Source organism: Aulonocara stuartgranti, assembly GCF_965226115.1.
Source record: "Aulonocara stuartgranti genome assembly, chromosome: 20".
Taxonomy (NCBI): Eukaryota; Metazoa; Chordata; class Actinopteri; order Cichliformes; family Cichlidae; genus Aulonocara; species Aulonocara stuartgranti.
The window spans coordinates 19,240,981-19,263,827 of NC_138956.1; the positions used below are offsets into that span (position 1 = coordinate 19,240,981).

At 42.8% G+C, this 22,847-nt stretch overlaps 1 protein-coding gene across 2 annotated transcripts in view; it reads right to left on the minus strand.

Annotated features, from left to right (window-relative positions):
* LOC309696401 (voltage-gated potassium channel subunit beta-2-like) overlaps positions 1 to 6,406 on the minus strand; it is a 248,267-nt gene extending 241,861 nt beyond the window's left edge. For both annotated transcript variants that reach the window (XM_082517619.1, XM_082517618.1), the window contains exons 1-2: positions 6,256 to 6,406; positions 4,374 to 4,711 (exon numbers count right to left, since the gene is read on the minus strand). In XM_082517619.1, the coding sequence (XP_082373745.1) occupies positions 4,374 to 4,711; positions 6,256 to 6,306 (389 nt within the window). In that variant the 5' untranslated portion in view covers positions 6,307 to 6,406. The remainder of the gene's footprint in view (positions 1 to 4,373; positions 4,712 to 6,255) is intronic.
* Positions 6,407 to 22,847: the final 16,441 nt, after the last annotated feature.

Genomic DNA, 22,847 nt, shown 5'->3' on the forward strand with positions numbered 1-22,847 from the left:
TCGCAAACTGCGTTTTGACTGTTTGTGGAGGTAAAATACGTCCACACAGGACTCCGTTCACGCTCAGTCATTGTTGTGAGTGTGCACGCCAGGGGCTGCCTGCAACACATTTATACAGCTGTATATGTATGACTATGAAAGGCGTAAGAGGAAGTAGTTCCTTCCAATTTAGACGATCCAAATGATATAGTTTCTTTCCATTGGGCTCCTGTTAATTATAAACTACAAATTTACCCCAAAGTACTAAAATATTGATATTTTAATATGAGAATCGATTCTAGAACATAAATTACTGGTATCGGAAGAATCGATATTTCAGTATCGATCCACACACCACTATTGGGAACTGAGTCGGGTGCATAGCTGCCATAAGCTTATCATTCTGGCTAGACTGACCAGGCCAACAGCAGCGTGTCTCCTGTGTTCACTTTCTCTCCTGTTTTACAGGTCAGTAATGTGGTCAAAACCATAAAGAAATACACAGCTGGACACTGTGATACTTATTCTTTCATGACATAGGACGGCTGTGTGATATGTGATATATGTCACTTTCGCTATGCAAACTACTTTAGCTCTGTGGAATGTAATAGCTAAGCTGTATGCCTGGGTAATGCTAGCAAGCTGTTGCAACTGCGCTCGTCTCCATATAATAATAAGACGCACCAATCCGGCTGGGTTTACAGTTCCTGATAAACTTGTAGTTTTGTGTCCATGACAAATGTTTTGTATAACGTGTCTGTAAAGTGTTCCGGGCCAGCCTGAAGTCATGTGGAAACTTGCTGTTTCAATGTTAGAATCTAACTAGCCTGAAAAATACATATAAAGCAAAAGAGCTACAGCTAACAAAAATGCTGGCAAGGACAAGAAGTGCAGTAATGTTGAAGGTAAAGTTTCCTTTCTATGATAAGACACAACGTTGATGATGTGAATTATTTTATTTATCAGTTTTAAGGGGAAAGAGGTGCATTTGTCATTTGTTTCATTCATTTCAAGCTTTTGTTGTTTTATGCCAGTAGTGTGGCTTAATATTGAAATGCACTGGTGGAAAACGAGCTATTTGAGGGAATGAGCAGTTCTGGTGAAATTGAGTTACAAAAAGAGTGGAGAACATATGCTTGTGTTGTATGAATAAATTCTGGCAAGACTGACCAGGCAAATGACAGCATGTCTCCTGTGTTCACTTTCTCTCTTGTTTTACAGGATTGTATTCTGGCTGACGCCCACCATAGTGGGGCCAGTAACACTTGCTAGCACCTGGCACAATGCTATTATGTGCTGGATTGTCTCAGAGGCATCTTTACACAGCCTGCACTTGGGCTCTTGTCTGGTGCTGTAGACCCCATTCTCAATGGATCTTGTGTTGCCATGATTAGCGCCTCTGTGCTGCTGAGGTCAGCTGCCATCTTCCTAGTGGATTCATGGATGTTTGTTGTCTCAGTCTGGACCGTGGTACTGACACTGACTAGTCCTGGTCTCCTTTCTTCCACTTAGCGTACAGTCTCAGGGTGGTGGACTTGGGGTGAAACCCTCCATGCATGGTCAGGAGCTTCCTTGTCTTGATGTCAGTGGCTTCCATCTCCTCACCAGCTTATTATCCCAACAGGGTACCTGGTCACAGGCAGGGCGTAGGTGTTGATAGCCCGGATCTCTTTCGTTTCATTCAGCTTACTCCTCAGGACTTGTCTAAGTATGTGCCGGTACTCGGTGGCTGCAGCTTTCCTAGCGGCCTCCTAATGGTTCCCATTTGCCTGTGTGATTCCCAGATACTTGTAACTGTCCTCAGTGTATGCAATGTTGCTTCTAGTAGTTCGATCCCCTCAGTTCTGACTACCTTCCCTCTCTCGTTACCATCTGACTACACTTCTCCAGTCCGAATGACATTCCAGTGTCATTGCTGTAGATCTTTGTGGTGTGGATCAGTGAATCAATGTCTCATTTACTCTTGGCATACAGCTTGATGTCATCCATGTACAGGAGTTTGCTGACAATTGGTCCATTCCGTATGTCTGTGAAGGTTCTCAGTCATCCAGGTCATAGTAGTCTAAGGAGCTTGGAAAGAAAAGCGTCTGGACTTCTTTAAGTTGCTTGAAGACATTTCACCTCTCATCTGGGAAGCTTCTTCAGTTCTAGGGTCAAATGGTGGAGAGTCCCAGGTGAGCTCATTGTGAAACCTAGCCCAGGATGCCTTAACGCCCACTCACATCCTGGGCCATCTGACCTCAGGAAATCACATGATAGGGTGGGGCTAGGTTTGACAATGAGCTTACCTGAAACCTTGGCTGATTGTGACCTACACCCATTTTCACACCTTGGCTCATGTGATTAGGTAGAGGATCATTAGGGGGTCCATTGTCCCTCTTGGTGGGTTACTCCCACAGAGCTTAAATCTGGGACTCTCCACCATTTGACCTTAGAACTGAAGAAGCTTCTCGGATGAGAGGTGAAACGTCTTCAAGCAACTTAAACAAGTCCAGACGCTTTTCTTTGCAAGCTCCTTAGGTCCATTCCGTACTTGGTATTTGTAGCCTGTTTTGTAAAGGATCTCACTGAGGGGGTTCAGGCCTATGTAGAACAACAGTGGAAACAGAGCATCTCCTTAGTAGATCCCTCGCTTGATGCTATCTTGTGATATTGGGTTGAACTTAGCCTCCAGTGTTCTATACCACATCCCCATCGAGTTCCTGATTAAGGCTCTTAAGGTTCTATTGATCTTGTACAGATTGAGGCATTCCAGGATTCAGGTGTGGGGCATCAAGTCATAGGGCTTCTTGTAGTCTCAGGTGTAGCTGGTGTTTGCTTCACTGGTATTCCTACAAATTCCTTTCTGTGCTCCGCTCATGTATTTGGCCATGTGCCTGTTAATCTTAGCTGCTATGATGCCTGACAGGAGCTTCCATGTGGTACTGAGGCAGGTTATTGGCCGGTAGTTAGATGGGACTAGTCTCTCTGGGGATCCTTGAGGATCAGGACTGTCCAGCCTTTGGTTAGCCATTCTCGCTGTCTCTCATTGACTAACAGTGGGTTCATTTGTCCTGCCAGATGCTCATGGATTGCAGTCAGCTTCTTCAGCCAGTAGGCATGAATCATGTTGGGGCCTGGTGCTGACCAACTCATGCTATGAGACCCTCTCTTGGATATCTGCCACTGTGATGGTTACTGGACCCTGTTCGGGGAGGTTGCTGTTGTCTGCTCTTAGGTCCTCTAGCCACTGAGCATTGCCAATATGGATTGGGTCCTTCTCCCATATGCTGTTCCAGTATTGCTCAGTATCCAGCCTTGGTGGTGCTGTTCTCATGTTGTCAGCTTATTTAATTCATTTCAATTCAATTTTAATTGTACAGCACCAAATCATAACAACAGTTGCCTCAAGGCGCTTTTATGGTGAGGTAGGCCCTACAATAATGCATGCAGAGAAAAAAACAACAATTAAATGACCCCCTATCAGCAAGCACATTGGCGAGAGTGGGAAGGAAATACTCCCTTTTAACAAGAAGAAACCTCCGACAGAACCAGGCTCAGGGAGAGGCAGCCATCTGCCGTGACCGGTTGGGGTGAGAGAAGGAAGACAGGATAAAAGACATGCTGTGGAAGAGAGCCATCCAAGTACACCTTGGATGGTTCTGTGGAGAACAGCTGGTTTATTCTCCTGCCTTCTCTTTCTCAGGTATACCTATTCAAGCGGCTAGCCAAGTTGTGAGTCTTTGTTTGGCATATAAAACATATACACAAAACACACTTTAGTGAGTGAAAATTTTGGAACATATAATGAAAAATATATAGTAATGATATTAGAAAGGAACTTGTGAAATCCTCTACTATGATGCAGGTACTATATGTTCTCGTATACAAAGTTTTTATTAGAAAAGGTTTATCCCCTAATGGGAAGTGGACAGCATCGGGTCAAAGAGTGTTGAGTGTGCACTTATTTTTTAGACAATGGATGGTTAACAACTTTAATATACATACATGTGAATACATGTTGCTATATAAACATACAAGGAGTTCCATATGTAAGCGCCTTGAGGCAACTGTTGTTGTGATTTAGCACTATATAAATAAAACTGAATTGAAATGAATTGGTATTTATCTTCTGTTTATATAGATAACATCTGGCGTCCCTATTTTCTTATTTTTCTCAACTTGATTAGGTATATCAATTTACCAACAGCAAGAATAGGCCAAATAATATTACAACATATGTGTACTTGTATGTAAAGTATACCTGCTCACCAAAACAGTTTACAATAATTGAATAATGTTAAACAACCTTTACAATAATCCGGTGATCAATAATAAGTTTATTGTCTACCTTTATAGTGGTAGTATAAGAAACTAACAGTATCTCTTCTAAATTATCTGTAAGTGTATCTTACCTGTAAATCATGCCAGTGGTGTAAGACACACTGTCCCTAAGTGAAATGTGGTTCATCCTAAGGAAGTCCTCGAGATTTTTGAGCTGAGCAGCTGCACGAACTTCTCTCAGGCGCTGATAATCTGCTACATGGCGACTGCGCTGTTGCTTTTCTTCCTGCTCCATTGCTTGCTCTGACAACAAACAGCTTAGGCCACTGTGCACACTCTCACTCATTGATGACAGGGAAAGTATCTTGCCAGACACTCCAGTTCCACTGCTGATGCTACCGCTTCGATAAATTCCATTACTGTCTCGACCTCCAGGTGCCACCCCTCCACTGGTCCCAGGTTTGGGCATCTAGAAGTAAGAGGACAACTTTTTTAAAAATTAAACAAGAGTCCAAAAACCTTGTATTAAGTACATCATCATACATTTAGTAAACTGTAGCACACCCACATGCATATAAGTTTGTAATACAATCACAGCTTTTTTTTCTTGGTATCTACTCAATCTATGCTGCTTTCAATATTCAAGTGCTAAAACTGAATAATTCATGGGTGAGTGGGGATAAAGGTGTGTTGGATTTGAAAAAAAAAAGAAAGAAAGAAAAACCTATGTCAGCCAGTTTTTCTCAGTCAGTTTCATGCAGTGTTTCAAGTGTTGAAATATGGAGTTCAGAATGTGTGTATTAACTGTTGAGGTCAATAAATTTATATTTCTATTTTATTTATATAGCACCAAATCACAACAAAAGGCGTTTCAAGGCACTAATAACTGCCATTTTCCCAGAAAAATTCTCATATTATAAATGACTGGGGAAATTTACTATGTTTTGTAGGCAGATATATTTGTGGTTTCACTGGAATGGCACTGCACAAATAGACATTTGTGATCCATCGCTGAACAAAATTTAACCTACTGTAAGCTTGTTTTCTTCCATTTAGGTGTTAGCACTCTTTTTGCTTTTGCTTTTCTGTATCCAAACCCTGTTTCATTCAGCCCATTTCTTTTAGTTCCATCAAAAACACTGTCTACAGTTTTCCCCAATTATATTTCATTTATATTGCTGTGCAGTTTCTACTTTCAATTCGTCTTGCTTTCAATTTTCTGTCCAGTTTCACTCCTTCTTCAAAGTCTCTTCAGGTATCCTTTCACTCCACTCAAGCTGACTTCAAGCTAAAGCACTGGAGGGTTTTGTGACTGGCCTCCTTGCTGGCCCTCACAGCACTTCATAACCACCACTGGGCTCCCAGTTGCCCCCCTCAACTAGTTATCCTTTTTAATTAAAATTATGTTTCTGAGATTTTTATTTATATTTACACAGCACCCCACTCCCAAAATTGGGATTGCAGCTAAGATAATCATGTTGTTTTGTAAATGTGAAACCAAGAAACACAAAGACAAGCTGACAACAAACTGTTCGGCATATTCCTTGTGCTGCTGAGACTCCAGAGTGACCACGCCAAAAGAAGACACTATTCAAAAAAGATGTAACTCATAAATGAGGAGTGTTTTATCATGATATATTTCCAAGCTCTAGAAATCAAATTTTACTCAAAGAGAGGGTATCAAGCTTGCAACTGTTAACTTCATGAACCCACACAAAGTAAAATTTAGCTGTACAATACTTGAGTACAACTCAATCCAACCTTTACAATATACATACCATACAAATAAAAGAAACAGTATCATCTTTGCCCTCTCAATTTTTTAAAAACCTCTGACCTACATCAGAAAATCCTCAGTCACTCAATAATTTAAAAGCCTCTCTCCTCATGGTAATGATGATGGAACACGTAGAGGCTATTGTATTTTATTGTAGAGGCTACATAATGCAACATTGTGGAGCGTAAGTTTTTTTCTCTCCCTCTCATTATCAGTGTATCCAAAACAATACTTACCCGAGATGTTGGTGTTCGGCTGATATAGGGATTCTGGACTACGCTGCTCATGGTAGAGATTGTGATTAGCAGATATAGCAGTATGTTGTAGTCAGCCTAATGCTAGCAGTTTCTGGACTGCTTTAAAAGTAGTTACTGAACAAGTTAATATGGCTTATCTACTCCCTCCTACTTGGTCACGTGGCACACAGAGCCCTATAACCAAGCCTGTCTGCACTGCAGTGGGCAAAAAATAATCTCACAAGTAAATTATTTAATAGCACTAAAACAAGCATCTACACTAAAAGCTTGTGATTGCCTAACAGGAAAGCATACTAAGGCCCTGAAATTTTGCTTGTCTCTACAGTAATGTGTCTGGTTTTTTTAATTATTATTATTATTTTTTATTTTTTATTTTTTTTGTGTCCCGTTTGGATCTTTAGCCATCAGAATTGTTGTCTTAAGGCCAAGAAAGATGCCAAGCGGATTTATTTTACCAAGTGGATCATCATGGCCTTGCCATATTGGTCCATTTGATTGACCTTTATTATAATTATGAATTTATTTTATTTTCAGTTGCTACAAACGGGACAGACATGACTGGGGGATAGGACAGGGAGAAAGAATGAAAGAAAGAGAGGGAGAGAAAGAAAACCAAAGGGGAGAAGAGACGGTGAGAAGGGGGGAAGAAAGAAAAAAAAAAACAAACACCTGGGTCACCTGTATGGAGAAAAAAAACAGAAGAGAAAGCAAACAACAAAGAGTAACATAATAAAAAAAAACGGCACCATCACAATAAACTAGCTAGCAGTAGATATCAGTAGATACTAAATAATAAACGATATTGTGCAGCACGCAAGATAGACAGCGCACAATGTGCTTTGAGGCAGCAGCCAAGAAAGCTGTAGTCCGCGTCTGTGAATACCCGTGTGTACACCTGTGTGCATACCTGTGTGGATCAGCATGCTTGCATTCCAAAGGTTTCTCCATGTAACGATCTGCTAGGGAGTGTGGGGAGCCACAGCCCCGTCATCCAGGGTATGAAGCAGGTATGGAGGAGATCAAAACTCCAGACATCCAGAGGCCCCCAGAACACAAGAGACCAAGGAAGACCAACAGAGGGGCAGCCGCGCCACTGTCCCAGTAAGAGCTGAGGAGAGTCCCAGATGAGGGCTCACTCAGCAGCCGCGGAGCAGAAGCCAGGGGGAGTTGCAGTGACGTGTCCGTGAGCTCCGCCGGCAGCCAGCTGTGCCTGAGTGACCGAGCCCCAGGCCGAGAGGCCGGGGGCACCCCACCTCCGAAGTGGCCCGAGCGAGCCCCAGGCTCCAGGCCCCGATAAGCGGCCGCCAAGGAGTGAGCCGGTGTGTACCCGGACGCCCACCCCCAGACACAAAGAACCACCAATGCACCGACACCTGAGGGAGTCCGCCACTGGCAGGGGAAGTGGTGGTGGGTGGAGATAGGCCTCCAAACCTTGGAGGGCCTGAGATGTCCCCAGAGAGGTGGCGTCTGATACCCAACCTGACATATAGACACAGACATACAGGCACACACAGACACAAACATCCATTCCCACCCTCATGCTCTCATATACACTTACTCCACACTCAACCAACGTGGAGACAGACATAAAGAGACGCTGTACACATGATCACACTCCCCAAGCGTACTCTACGAACCGGGTCTAGGTACCCTTGCCCCTGGAGGGGGGGACTGCACCCAGACCCAGGTGGTGTTACCCTTTTCCCTGCGGTGGGGAGAGGCAGACCGCCCCGACTCCGCAGCAGCAGGGAGGCCCCACACCCAGAGGACCGCAGTCGGACGGCCAACTCCTCCTAGCCCCCCCGCTCCAGCAGGCCGCAGAGAACGAGGGTGAGAGAAGACTCCAAACCTCCCTCCACCCGCTCATTGTAGTGTTGATGCATGTGTGTTCTAAGGTGCAATTAAAACCCAGGAGGGCATGGAGCTACCTGCCAGAGAGCAGCAGGTAAGCGCATAGTTCCTCCTGCTACCCCTCAATGTCTACATGTATTCAAAATTGAGAGGTGGGCAACGACGCCAGGGGTGAGGTGTACACCCTGACGGTAATTTGGACTCCGTGTATCGTGCCCACCCCCAAGATCCTATATGTATGTGTAATGAGAGTGTGAGTAATGTGAATGTCTAAGTTGTGGGATAAAATTGAGGCAGAGGCAGCCAGAAGGGGACAGGGGGGGGGGGGGGGGAACCTCCTCTGCACCCTGGTGACATACCCCTACTCCAAGGCCCTGCATGTGTGGGTGGTTGTGGTGGAGCGGGGAGAGGGAGGCAGCTGGAGATGGGGAGGGAAGAAGGGAGGGGCAGGTGACCCCTCCCTGGGGCCAGCTCCCCCGCTGACCCCAGTAGGCACTCCCATACTCCGCGACCCGCCAGGGAAAGGGGGCCCAGGCCCATCCAGACCGGGGCCCAGCGCAGCAGCGCCCCCCAGCCCCACAGAGCCCGGGACAGTCCACCCAACCCCACCACAGAAAAAACTGCACCCACCCCACCATCCACTCAGCTTCCAGACTACATGAGACAATAGACGCCCAGGCTGAGATCTTCCTCCACCTCTCCTGTATCTCCTCCTCCAGCAGAGAGTTCCTGAGGAGAGGAAAGCTCCTGCAAGGTGTGACAATCTCCCCCACCAGTTGAAGAGTCCCCCAGGCGGCTCGATGCACCGGCGGCACCCAGCGCCAGGGATGGGCCCCCATGCACCCACCCGCCCACAACCCCGGCAACACACAAACCAGGACCCAAGGCCCCGAGGCCCGGCCAGGGCCCCAGCCCAGAGACGGAGCACCCCCAGAACCTCACGCCCATCCCGGACCCACCCAGGGGCAGACAGGCTACCAGGTCAGTAACCCACGTCCATCAGCACAGACCCTCCCCTAGCCCCGCTACACGCAGCCACGAGGAAACAGTCACCCGAGAGCCAAAAGAGCCCCCAACCGGACATGACCGCTACCCCGGGATGAGCCCCCCAAGGAAGATGCCTCCGGGGAACCCCTCGACGCCCTAAGCCTGTCCCTACCCCCACACCAATCACAACAGTGAAGGCGGGACCAAACTATGACCCCCCACCCCCACTAGGTGATGGAGCTGATCAAAGGAGCCCAGAGCAATTGATCTGATGTGGTGGCAGAGGCTGTATCAAGATTAATGCAATCTAATAGATAATTTCTATATTGGTTAGAATTAAGATTGTTTTTATTTTTCCAGTTCATGGGGACAGTTTTCTTGGCTATGCATAGGGCAGTGAAAACCATATGGGCTATATTCTTTTCTGAAGTGACATTATCTAAGCTGCCCAACAAACACACTAAGGGGGAAGTTGGAATGTTACATTTCAGACACTTTGATAAGTCCTCACATATCTCGCGCCAAAACTTCTGCACTGGTGGACAGAACCAAAGAGCGTGAATGTAATTGTCTGGTGTATTGCCTTGACAGTGTGAGCAGTTGTTGGAAGATGTAAAGCCCATCTTGAACATCCGATGACCTGTATAGTGCACTCTATGTAGTATTTTGTATTGTATTAATTGCAGACTGGGATTTTTAATCAATTTAAAGGTTTTTAAGCATACCTGAGACCAGAAGTTTTGGTCTAAGCTGACTGATAAATCTGCTTCCCACTTTGCAATAGGAAGGGATATTGATTCATCTAATTTAGAAAGTGTTCTGTATATTTTAGATAATAATTTGGGGGATTTAAGAGTAAGGAAATGTGCCGCACTTGGTGGTGTTTGTAATTCAACTTGACTGAGGTTAAATTTCCTTTTTACTATGGATTTAATTTGTTGATATTCTAAAAAATCTTTTCTTGTTGATCCCATATTGTGCAACTAGTCTGTCAAATGGAATAAATTCTGTTCCCTCTAATATATGTTCTAAGTATTTAATTCCTTTACAACTCCATTCTGGGAAATTAATCATATTATTGTTTTGTAATATGTCAGGGTTGTTCCAGATAGGTGTACGTTTGCATGGGATTAATGAAGACTCCGTCAATTTTAGAAACTCCCACCATGCTGTCAGAGAGAAGCTGATGTTGATACTTTTAAAGCATTCATATCTTTTGATGTTTGAGCTAATAAATGGTAGGTCTGAAATCTCTAGATCCTTGCATAGTGCCTGTTCAACATCTAGCCAAGGCTCATCTAAGAAGGTATGTTTTGACCATTCTGAGATGAACTGAAGCCTGTTGGCTAAGAAGTATTGGTGAAAATTAGGCAGATCTAATCCTCCTCTATCCTTGGTTCTTTGTAGCGTTTTTAAGCTGATACGCGGGGGTTTATCTTTCCAAAGGAATTTGGAAATATATGAATCCAGAGATCTGAACCAATCTTGTGATGGTTTGTTAGGGATCATCAAAAATAAGTAATTTATTTTTGGCAAGATCATCATTTTTATAGTGGCGACCCTTCCCATGAGTGATATGGGTAAAGATTTCCATCTAGTCAGATCGCCTTCTACTTTCTTTAGAAGTGGGATGTGGTTTAATTTAGTTAAGTCTGAGAGCTTAGGAGAAACATTAATACCTAAATATTTAATATTTCCGGATTGCAGTGGGGCAGAGGAAGAATTATGGAAGGAGCAGTTAATGGGGAGAACTGTAGATTTTGGCCAGTTAATTGAATAATCTGAAACTCTTGAAAACCAGTTTATTAGAGTAATTACCTCAGAGAGGTTGGTTTGTGTGTTTTGCAGAAAAAGCAACACATCATCCGCATAGAGACTGATTTTATGTTCTATGTTCTTACATTTTATGCCCTTAATTGTTGTAGCCTGTCTAAATGCTGCTGCTAGAGGTTCGATAAAAATTGCAAAAAGTGAAGGGGAGAGTGGGCATCCCTGTCTGGTGCCCCTCAGGAGACAGAAGCTGGAGGATGTCTGGTCATTTGTTCTGATACGAGCTGTTGGGGAATTGCATAATATTCTTATCCAGTTTATGAAAGAGTTTCCAAAACCAAATTTGTGTAAAGTTGCGAATAAAAATTTCCAGTTAACTCTGTCAAATGCTTTTTCTGCATCTAGAGATAATATTATGGTTTCGATGTTTTTAGTGTATGAGTAGTCTGTTAAATTAAGTAATCTACGAGTGTTTGTTGAGGAGTGCCGACCTTTTATGAAACCAGTTTGGTCAGGATGAATTAAGAGGGGGGTTATTTTCTCTAATCTCTTTGATAGAGCTTTGCAGATTATTTTAAGGTCTACATTTAAAAGAGAAATTGGACGATAGCTTGAGGGAAATAAAGGGTCTTTGCCTGGTTTTAGCAGGAGACTAATGTTGGCAGAATTCATATTTGGTGGTAGTCTGCCATTTTCCTCGATTTCCAGCAACATTCCGTGGAATACTGGTGCCAGAATTGTCCAGAATTCTTTGTAGAATTCTGCAGGGAAGCCGTCTGGACCTGGAGCCTTATTATTGGGCATACTTATCAGGGCTTCCTGGAGTTCACTTGGCGTCAGTGGCGAATCCAGTTCCATTGCTTGACTGTCTAGTAATTTTGGAAGAGTTACGTTGTCAAGAAACAGATCAATTTCATTTTTAGATGGGTTTATTTGTGGTGAGTATAAACTTTCATAGAAATCCCTAAAAATGTTGTTTATTCTTCCAGGGTCATATATTTTGTTCCCCGATAAATCTTTAGCAGCACATATAGTTGTTTTTTCTTTATTTATTTTTAACTGGTTAGCTAGAAATCGACCTGATTTGTTACTGTGTTCAAAATTCTGCAAGTGAAGTCTTTGTATAAGGAATTGTGTTTTTTAATTAATAGTTTCATTTAATTCTAGTTTTGTCTTGCGTATTTTGTTCAATGTTTCCTGATCTTGGTCGCACGCGTAAGCTTCTTCTAGTGATTTGATGGTTTTTTCTAATTCCTGAATATTTTTGTTTTCTTCTTTCTTTTTGTGTGATGAGAAAGAAATTATTTTACCTCTCATCACAGCTTTCCCTGCTTCCCATAGAACAGAAGCAGATATTCCGGGAGTTTCATTAAAGTCTAAATATGAAGTCCATTCCTTTTTAAAATATTTAATAAAGTCTTCATCTTTAAGCAATGATGTATTAAATCTCCAGTTTTTACTTGGCGTAGTATTATTCTTGTGCATTAGTGTTAAAGATACAGGAGCATGATCGCTGACAGCTATAGGATGAATCTATACCCACATTAAGGGCCACACTTTGGACCTAGTCTGCTGTTCTGGACTTACCCCCTCCATCTGTACAGCTGACGAACTGCTAATTTCGGACCATCTACTTCTCTCCTTTAATGTTCACATGACCCTCTCTGTAATTAACAATCCCCGTATTATTTCTTTCCGGAATATCAAGAATATAAATCTTGATATCCTTTCCTCTGCTTTTTCTAGCTGCTTGTCTTCTAACAACTTAGCTATTCAAGAGGACCTGGTACTTTTTTATAATCATAGCCTTAGTAGTATTCTAAATTCCCTGGCTCCACAAAAAACCAGAACTGTACTTTTTTCTCGCTCTGCACCCTGGTACACCCCTGAACTCCGGCTACTGAAAGCTAAAGGCCGACAGCTTGAACGTCTCTATAAGAAAACTGGCCTTACTATTCATAAGGATATGTTTAATAACCACGTTCTGTTTTACCAGGAATGTATTAGTCAAACCAAATCTGCTTATTACTCTGCTATTGTCTGCTCAAGTGAGAACTCTACCAAGACCCTTTTCTCACTATTCAACTCTTTTAACAGGCCACCTGATTCTCTCCCTGCTCATCTCTATTCATCTAACTTCTGTGATGCTCTAATGCTATTCTTTATTGATAAAATTCATAAAATACACTTAGACCTGGACCCTAATGCTCAATGTAGCTTCTCTGTCCTAACTTCTCCCCCTTCTCACTTCCTCTCTGTTTTTCAACTTCCATCCTTAGCTGATATTGCTGATCTCATCCATAAATCAAAGCCTTCTACCTGCCAGCTCGATCCTATCCCCACTGTCCTCGTCAAAGCCTGCTTACTCCCTCTCCTTCCCCTCATATCTGCTATTATTCACTCTTCACTCACCACTGGAACTGTTCCTGCTTCCTTCAAAGTTGCTGCTATTACCCCAATTCTGAAAAAAACTGGTCTAGATCCCAACAACTTTAATAATTTTGGTCCTATCTCCAATCTACCATTTCTCTCAAAAATCCTTGAAAAAATAGTTGCTTCACAAGTCCATCTTCACCTAACTGATAATAACCTTTACGAACAGTTCCAGTCTGGCTTTCGTCCTCTACATAGCACTGAAACTGCTCTTATAAAAATAACAAACGACCTTCTTATAGCAGCTGATTCTGGTCTCCTCTCCATCCTTATCCTTCTTGATCTGAGTGCAGCTTTTGACACCATCTCTCATCCCATTCTCCTTAGCAGATTAGCTTCTATTGGTCTCTCTCACACTCCACTAGCCTGGTTTAAATCATACCTATCTGACCGCACTCAGTTCATTCAATTAAAATCCTTCACTTCTCAGCTTTCTCCTTTATCCACTGGGGTGCCCCAGGGATCTGTCCTCGGGCCCCTTCTTTTCATCATCTACCTTCTTCCACTCGGACATATTTTTCGTAAATATAATATTCAGTTCCACTGCTACGCCGATGACACCCAGCTCTATCTCTCTACCAAACCTGACTCTACTCTTCCTCCACCCTCCCTCATCCTCTGTCTAGCTGAACTTAATTCTTGGTTCTCCTCCAACTTTCTTAAACTCAACAGCAATAAATCGGAACTTCTTCTGGTTGGCACTAAACGACTGCCATCCAGAATTAACAATTTCTCTCTCACCATCAATAACTCGCTGGTCCCTATCTCTCCCTCTGTGAAAAGCTTGGGTGTCATTCTCGATAGCACATTATCTTTTAACTCACATATCAATAATATTACACGTGCAGCATATTTCCAACTCCGTAACATTAATCGCCTCCGCCCCTTCCTCACACCTCACGCCACTGCCATTCTCATCCATAATCTTGTTATCTCTAGAATTGACTACTGCAACTCATTATTATTTGGCCTTACACAAAAATCTATCAACAAGCTCCAACGTGTCCAGAACTCTGCTGCCCGTATTATTACTAGGACTTCTTCTACCCACCACATCTCCCCAATCCTGAAGCAACTTCACTGGCTCCCGGTCAAATTTCGCATCCATTTTAAAATAATTCTGTATACATTCAAGGCTATTCATTCTCTCTCTCCACCGTACCTCTCTGACTTATTACAGATGAAGCTCCCATCCCGCTGCCTCAGATCTTCATCTTCTCTTTCTCTCTCTGTTCCCTCTGCTCGTCTGATCACAATGGGAGGGAGGGCCTTTAGCTGCTCTGCCCCTCGACTTTGGAATTCCCTATCCCCGGACCTCAGAAATATTAGTTCATTCTCTCTTTTTAAGTCCACCCTCAAAACTCATCTGTTTAAAATTGCCTATTCTTAAATTTCTGTATGTTTTAACTTTTATCTTCTATTTTTATCATTGTGTATATTTCCAGTTTTTATCTGTTGTACAGTGTCCTTGGGTGCTTTGAAAGGCGCTATTTAAATAAAATGTATTATTATTATTATTATTATTATTATTATTATTATTATCTCAGTGTCTGAAATGTCACTCAGCAGTGAGCTGCTGACCAGAAAATAATCCAGACGAGAGTAAGAGTGATGAACATGCGAGAAAAAAGTATATTCCTTACTGTTGGGGTGAAGGGAGCGCCATGCATCGCGAAGGCCAAAGTCGCTCATATACTGTTTGATTATATTTGTGGATTGCCAGTTGCGCTGAGTTCCTGTTGTGTTTAGCCTATCCATTTCTTCATTTAGTCCAAGGTTGAGGTCACCGCCAAGAATGAGTGTGCAATCGCGGTGTTCAGAGAGTGCACTAAAAAATCCGTGGAAGAATGAGGGTTCATCAACATTTGGACCATATATACTTACAATACATAGTTTTTTGTTCAATATTGATAGTTTAATAATTAGAAATCTACCCTCTGGATCTATAACTGTATCGAGTACTGTAAACTTAACATTTTTATGTATTAAAATTGCTACTCCCCGTTGTCTAGAATTATAACAGGCTGCAAACACGTTAGGAAACTCAGGTGTTTTAAGTTCGTTTAAACCTGTGACAGGTCTGTGAGTTTCTTGTAATAAAACAACATCTGCCTGTAGTTTTTTAAGCTGGTTAAATATCTTTAACCTCTTTCCTCTGGTGCCAGCTCCATTTACATTCCATGTAACAAACCTCAGCATGCCCATAATTGTGTGTGTATGTCTAATGATGTACGCTGGGTGTTTCGTTTAGACAGGTGGAGATAATGTGGAAACATCCCTTGTTTGTAAATAGAAAGAGAGAGAGAGAAAAAAAGTGTGGTGAGAGGCTCCATAAGTCTGACTATGTGTGTGAATATTCACTAATATGAACAAGCGTGGCTTGTGTTATGTGTCCTGCAAGTCTGTGCGTGCTGTGAGGCTGTTGTGAATGTGCTGCCGTTGAGCGGATGTGTTTGCGTGATCATGGTGTGAAAATATGGAGAAATAGAGGGTGTTGTTTGTAGGTGAGCGGGGAAGTAGGTGATCGCAGTAGTGAAAGACAAGAGAAAGAAAGAAACCACATGAACTGTGAGCAACAACAACAAAAAAAGAAACGAAACGGAAACATTCCAATTAAAGTAATGACGGAGGGTGACGGTGTTATATAATAATAATAATAATAATGGATACTTTATTGATCCCCATGGGGAAATTACTTGTTTTTTCTCTGCATTTGACCCATTCACTCAGTGAAGCAGTGGGCAGCCCACTAAGCAGGCGCCCGGGGAGCAGTGTGTAGGGACGGTACCTTGCTCAGGGGTACCTCAGGGTAGCCGTTAAGTGGATTCGAACCGCCGACCTTCCAATCATGGGGCGACCACTTTACCTACTGAGCTATCCCTGCCCCTATATCTGCTATGACATCATATTGATATTACTAGGTTAAACCCATGTTCAAGGAGAAAGTGTGAATGAATAAGAAAAGAGTGTAGCGGGTTCTTATCTGGAGTGCAGTCAATATAACCACGGTGTGGTGCCAGGGTCGCGGTAGAGCTGTCCGTCCACATAGACGGCGATGACAGCACGGGAGCCTTTCTGGATGAAGCTACGTCAAACTGGGAACAGGACCTTGCGTCATTCCAGGATCTCTTTGGGGAACTGGTCGTTCACGCTGAAGTCCGTTCCTTTCAGCTCTCTGCCGCGACTCTTCACCTATTCCTTCTGTTTGAATTGACCGAATTTGGCCACAATAGGCCGTGGTCTCCCGGTCCGCGACCTCACGCCCCCCAAGCGATGTACTCTATCAAAGTCTATGTTCTTTACGGTGTCCTCCGGCAGCTTCAGGTGGATTTTGATGAAGCTTTTCACCGTTGCCTCCGCGTCCTCTCCGGCAGATTCTGGAATACCAGAAAACACAAGATTATCTCTCATGCTACGGGCTTGTAGATCGATAACGGACTCTTTTATTTTTTTATTTTCAATGTTTAGCTGGGTCACGTTATCGGTGAGAGATTTGACCGACTCCTGTAGCGTGGTATTTTCAGCGGCAAGCGTTTCCACCTGCTGCTGGCTGAATTCCAGGGATTCTCTCAGAGATTTAAATTCCCGGTGTAAAATCTCCACCAGGGACAGCCTCGCATCGAAACTGGACAATCGCTTGTCGATTGACTCCAGGATGTCTGCGATGTCTTTGCCGGCAGGCGATGTTGTACCGGGGGAGTCTGCCGGGCGACATCTCTTCGATGATGGTGTCTCAATTTTGGCCGGGGAGGATGCACTCTGAGCCTTCTTCATTACTAAATCTTGAAAACAGCGGTCGATGTAATCTTGGAGAGCGTCTAAACTCTCCCCGTTGTCCTCCAGTGTGTTAGAGATGATAAAACAGATGTTGTTAGTTATATGACAATTGATTAGTATATTTGGTAATACTGAAGCTTGAAAAACCTTTCTTAAACTCTATGCTACCATTTGCTTTTTTTCCGCCAATTCTCCGGCGTCTGACGTCACCTACAACATGGGTCGCTTACCTTACTCGTCACTTACCGTATTATTATTATTTTCAAACTAACAATAGGTGCAAGTTGCTATTCACCTTTGTGCACGTTTTTAAAAAACAATTGGTTGCATAGCTATGGGTTTTGTAATTTAATTTTCTGTCAGCTCAGATCATATTATATTTATAAAAGCATGCGAATGAGAATATTTAAAGAAGGGTAACACAAGTATTAAAATTAGAAACTGAAAAACCTAAAGATTTAGCTGCTATTTAGGAATACAATTATACTTCTACTTCTGAGAATAGAATAGAATAGAATAGAATAGAAATATATTCTTTACTTTAGTGTGAATCTAGATGCTCCATCTGCCTGGAACTTTGCTGCTGGAACATTTGAATTTCCCCAATGAGGGGCAATAAAGGATAACATAAAGACCAAGAAATAAGACACTGTAAGAATATAAGGAACAACAGTGCGGTGTAGTTGTTCAGTTGTAGTTGTTTGTTAAAACAAATTTTAATATTAGACAAAGTTAACAGAATGTGTGATGGCATGTCTGAGCACGTTTATGTGTTGTGCTTGGATTCAATAACAGAGACGATTTTTCTTTTAAATGTCATTTTATTGTTGACAAGGAGACGCAGGGCTCGACAAAAGAAAAGATGAGAGGTAAGTGTGTTAGCCTAACTGTTAGCCTAAAAATCCATCATCAGTATTATATGAATCATGATAAAACATGCCTACCATATTTCGGGTTCCTGCATCTGGCCGTCGGGTTATTCTCTCCCCAGGAAACACTTCCCTTGTGTTTTTTCCTATTTCTGTTTTCGTTCTTCCTATTTCTGTTTTCCTTTTTCCTATTTCCATTGTCGCTTTTCCTATTTCCGTTGTGTTCTTAAGTTGCAGTCTGTTTGGCCTGTCAGGACCACCATATCTAACAGTATTAACAATCCAATTTCCTTGAAGGCTTCCTCAAAATCCAAAGAGAATCCAATCATCTCTCAAATAAACACAAAAGTCATCTCACCACCCCATGTTGTGAAATCCCCAAGTAAATCTGGGCACAAAGACAGGCAGACACAACAACAAGATTGGGAGACAGGCTGAACTAACTGTTTCTCTAACAACAACCCAGTAAGAACTGACTGCTGCTTATTTTATATTCAGGAGGGAGTAGAAAGTCATGTTAAATTGTTTAGAAGCGGCCCTATGAGGTCATCACCAGCAGCTGTGTGATTAATGGGAGGTGTGTCAGTACTAGGACAGAGCTATTGTGGCTTAAGAGTTGGGAGTTCGCCTTGTAATCGGAAGGTTGCCGGTTCGAGTCCCGGCTTGGACAGTCTCTGTTGTTGTGTCCTTGGGTGAGGCTGAAAAAAGAATCTCCAATGCGGAGGATGAAATCACCTTACTAAAAAATTATTTGGAATGCCTTGAAAGACAGTCCTTCTGACTAAAAAGGTGGAGGACTTGGAAGGAAGAAGTTGGCGTAATAACATCTGAATCCTCGGCATCCCTGAAAAAGAAGAAGATACAGATGCACATACTTTCATGGAGTAGTTTTTAGCGGACATTTTGAAAATCCTCCCTCCTGTCCTTGAGAGAGCGCACCGGATAATCACAAGTCAAAGCTCTATTGCAAACCGATCGAGAACTTTTCGAATTAAGTGCTTAAGTTACAGAGACCGTGAACGCATCATGAAAGCCACTAGGATGACAAAAGAACTGACGTACAAGGACAACAAGATAAGCTTCCTGCCGGACCTGCCTGCAGAGGCGTATAGACAGCAGCGTCAGTACGATGGTGTGTGGAAGAAGCTGCTAGAGTTCGGACTGTCGAAACATCGGATCATCTATCCAGCGAGGCTGCTTTTGACCAACGAGGAATGTACACATGTATTCGATACATCAGCGGACGTGGACGCCTACATTAAGAGCCTCAAACAAGTACAAGATGTTTGATAAGGTATATGATGGTAGATTACTAATTCTGTTCTAACTGTATTCATGAACCATACTGGACAGAACAATTTGTTTTATTGCCAAAGGGTTGTTATACAATGCTGGGTTAGACATTGTTTGTTTTGTTCTCTTAATAAGGTTCACTAGTAATTTCACTTATTGTGTCAAATGTGTCAGAGTAAGTATTTGACAAGGTGGATTTATTTCTATTATTATTATTATTATTATTATTATTATTATTATTAAGTGTGCCGATGCCAAAAGGCACACTTATTACTATTTCTCGGATTTATTATTAAGTGTGCCTATGCCAAAAGGCACATTTATTACTATTTCTCGGATTTATTATTCTTATTAAGTGTGCCTATGCCAAAAGGCACACTTATTACTATTTCTCGGATTTATTATTCGTCTTCTTCTTGTTATTATTAAGTGTGCCTATGCCAAAAGGCACACTTATTACTATTTCTCGGATTTATTATTTTTATTAAGTGTGCCTATGCCAAAAGGCACACTTATTACTATTTTTATTATTATCTTCCTTTTTCCGCCTGAAATTTTGGAGGGTAACTCATCCCACAGTTTTGACACAAGCTTCACATATGTTATATCATTTTGTGCGGCTGGATCAGGAATTGTGTGCTATGACTTTTGGTGTTTATTACTTCTTTGGTTTTTTAAATATGAATATTTTAATGCCCTGCGACAGACTGGCGACCTGTCCAGGGTGTACCCCGCCTTTCGCCCTATGACAGCTGGGATAGGCTCCAGCGCCCCCCGCGACCCTGAAAAGGATAAGCGGAAGCGAATGGATGGATGGATGGATATTTTAATGCTAGTTTTTGCCCATTGAAATGAATCTGAAGGAAAGTGAAACTTAATTTGTGGTGTGTTGGCTCACTCACTTAATTTGTGGTGTGTTGGCTCACTCTAGTGGTATGCCAACAGTAGTACGGCCTGTCTACCCTTATTTGGATTTTTTTTTTGTAGCCGTATGAATGGCAAACTACACTCATTGGCAGCGGCATAGGCACACTTAAAATTTCTTCTGAAATTTTTGCTTTCTAGTTATTGTGTGGATGCCTCAGGCACACTATTGAGTTCCTGTTTCTCTTTATTCTTTAATCCACTATTTTATTCTAGTTGCTTCCATACACTTTTTGGCGCTTAACTACTCCCACAGTTTTTGTGCTATTTTCACTGTTCAAATCTTAAAAAATTCTGCTCTTTCTGCTAATGCGTGCTATGACTTTTGGTGCTCATAACTTCTATACTTTTTGAGATATTGAATTTTTTTTGCAATTTTTTTTGCCCATTTCTGCCATATTATCAGTGGCCTCACTGATTTTCCTTGCCGGGTTGACCTGTGTTTTAGCTCAGTGAGATGAGCATCCGTTCTCGGACTGGGAGGCCCGGGTTCAAATCCCGCTTATGGCAACAATTTTTTCAGTTAACAGTTAAACCTTTTTAACTCTTTTCAACACAAATTTCAGCTTTTTCACCCCTTTTCAGCAGAAATTCTGCCAATTTAACTCTTTTCAGCAGAAATTCTGCTCATTCAACTTTTTTCAGCAGAAATTCTGCTCATTCAACTCTTTTCAGCAAAATTTTCAGTTTTTTCGGCCTTTTTAAAAAAAAAACTCTTTCAGCAGAAATTCTGCTGATTCACCTCTTTTCTGCAAAGTTTTCAGCCTTTTCACCTCTTATCAGCACAATTCTAAGCCGCTTCTGCTCATTTCAGCGCAATTGTCAGCATCTCCACCTCTTCTTTGTGAGCATGACTTTGGCTCAGTGAGATGTGTAGCTACCTTGAAACCAAAAGGTCCAGGTTCGAATCCTGCTCAGGGCAACATTTTTTTTTTCAACTTTCAACTTTTTCAACTCTTTTCAGCAGACAATTTCAGCGTTAAGGCATCCACACAGCATTTTCGCAGGAAATGCAATTTTTTCTAGTTATTTTCCTTTTTCCGCCTGAAATTTTGGAGTGTAACTCATCCCACATGTCTGTGAAGGTTCTCAGTCATCCAGGTCATCGTAGTCAAAGGAGCTTGCAAAGAAAAGCGTCTGGACTTCTTTAAGTTGCTTGAAGACGTTTCACCTCTCATCCGAGAAGCTTCTTCAGTTCTAAGGTCAAATGGTGGAGAGTCCCAGATATAAACCTAGTGGGAGTGACCCCCCACAGAGGGACAAAAGGACCCCCTGATGATCCTCTAATCGTCTGAGCCAAGGTGGGAAACTGGGCGTGGGTCCCAATCAGCCAGAGTTTCGGGTGTGTTCATTGTGAAACCTGGCCCCACCTTATCATGCGAATTCCTGAGGTCAGATGGCCCAGGATGTGAGTGGGCGTTAAGGCGTCTGGGAAGGGATCTCAAAACTGGATTATAGATGGCAGAGAGTTGGTGTCGTAAACCACCGCCTCTGTTCAAAGATGGTCGCTCACAGTGGACATAGATGGCTTCTTTCACTCCTCTTTCAAACCATCTGTCCTCTCTGTCCAAAATGTGAACATTGGCATCCTCGAAAGAGTGTCCTTTATCCTTAAGACGCAGATGGACTGCTGAGTCTTGTCCTGTGGAGGTGGCTCTTCTGTGTTGTGCCATGCGCTTGTGAAGTGGCTGTTTGGTCTCTCCAATGTAGAGGTCTGAGCATTCCTCGCTGCACTGTACAGCATACACCACATTGTTAAGTTTGTGTTTTGGCGTTTTGTCTTTCGGGTGAACCAGTTTCTGTCTGAGTGTGTTGCTGGGTCTGAAATACACTGGGATGTCATGCTTGGAGAAAACTCTCCTGAGTTTCTCTGATACACCGGCTACATAGGGGATGACAATGTTGTTGCGTCTGTCCTTCTTATCCTCCCTCGCTGGTGTCTGGTCTTCTTTTCTGTGCCTCTTTGCTGACTTTAAGAACGCCCATTTAGGATAGCCGCACATTTTGAGTGCTTCCTTTACATGTGTGTGTTCCTTCTTGTTCCCTTCAGGCTTAGAGGGAACATGTTCTGCCCGGTGGTGTAGGGTCCTAATTACTCCAAGTTTGTGTTCCAGAGGGTGATGGGAGTCGAACAGGAGGTACTGGTCCGTGTGTGTGGGCTTCCGGTAAACTTCGATGTTGAGTTTACCGTTCTCTTCAATGTGCACAGCGCAGTCCAGGAAAGGCAGACAGTTGTCCTTTGTGTCTTCCCTGGTGAACTTGATGTTTTTATCCACAGCGTTAATGTGCGCAGTGAAGGATTCCACTTCTTGTGTCTTGATTTTGACCCAGGTGTCGTCCACATATCTGTACCAGTGGCTAGGTACTCTTCCTTTGAAAGAGCCAAGGGCCTTCCTTTCCACTTCCTCCATGTAAAGGTTGGCTACAATAGGTGACACGGGGGAGCCCATGGCACAGCCATGTTTTTGTCTGTAAAAGCCTTCGTTGTATTTGAAATATGTAGTGGTGAGGCAGAGGTCTAACAGGGTGCAAATCTGATCGGGTGTGAAGTTGGTCCTGTCCTCCAAGGAGCTGTCTTCTTGTAGTCGTTTTCTGACAGTCTCCATGGCCTCCGTGGTGGGTATGCAAGTGAAGAGAGAGACTACATCAAAGGACACCATGGTTTCA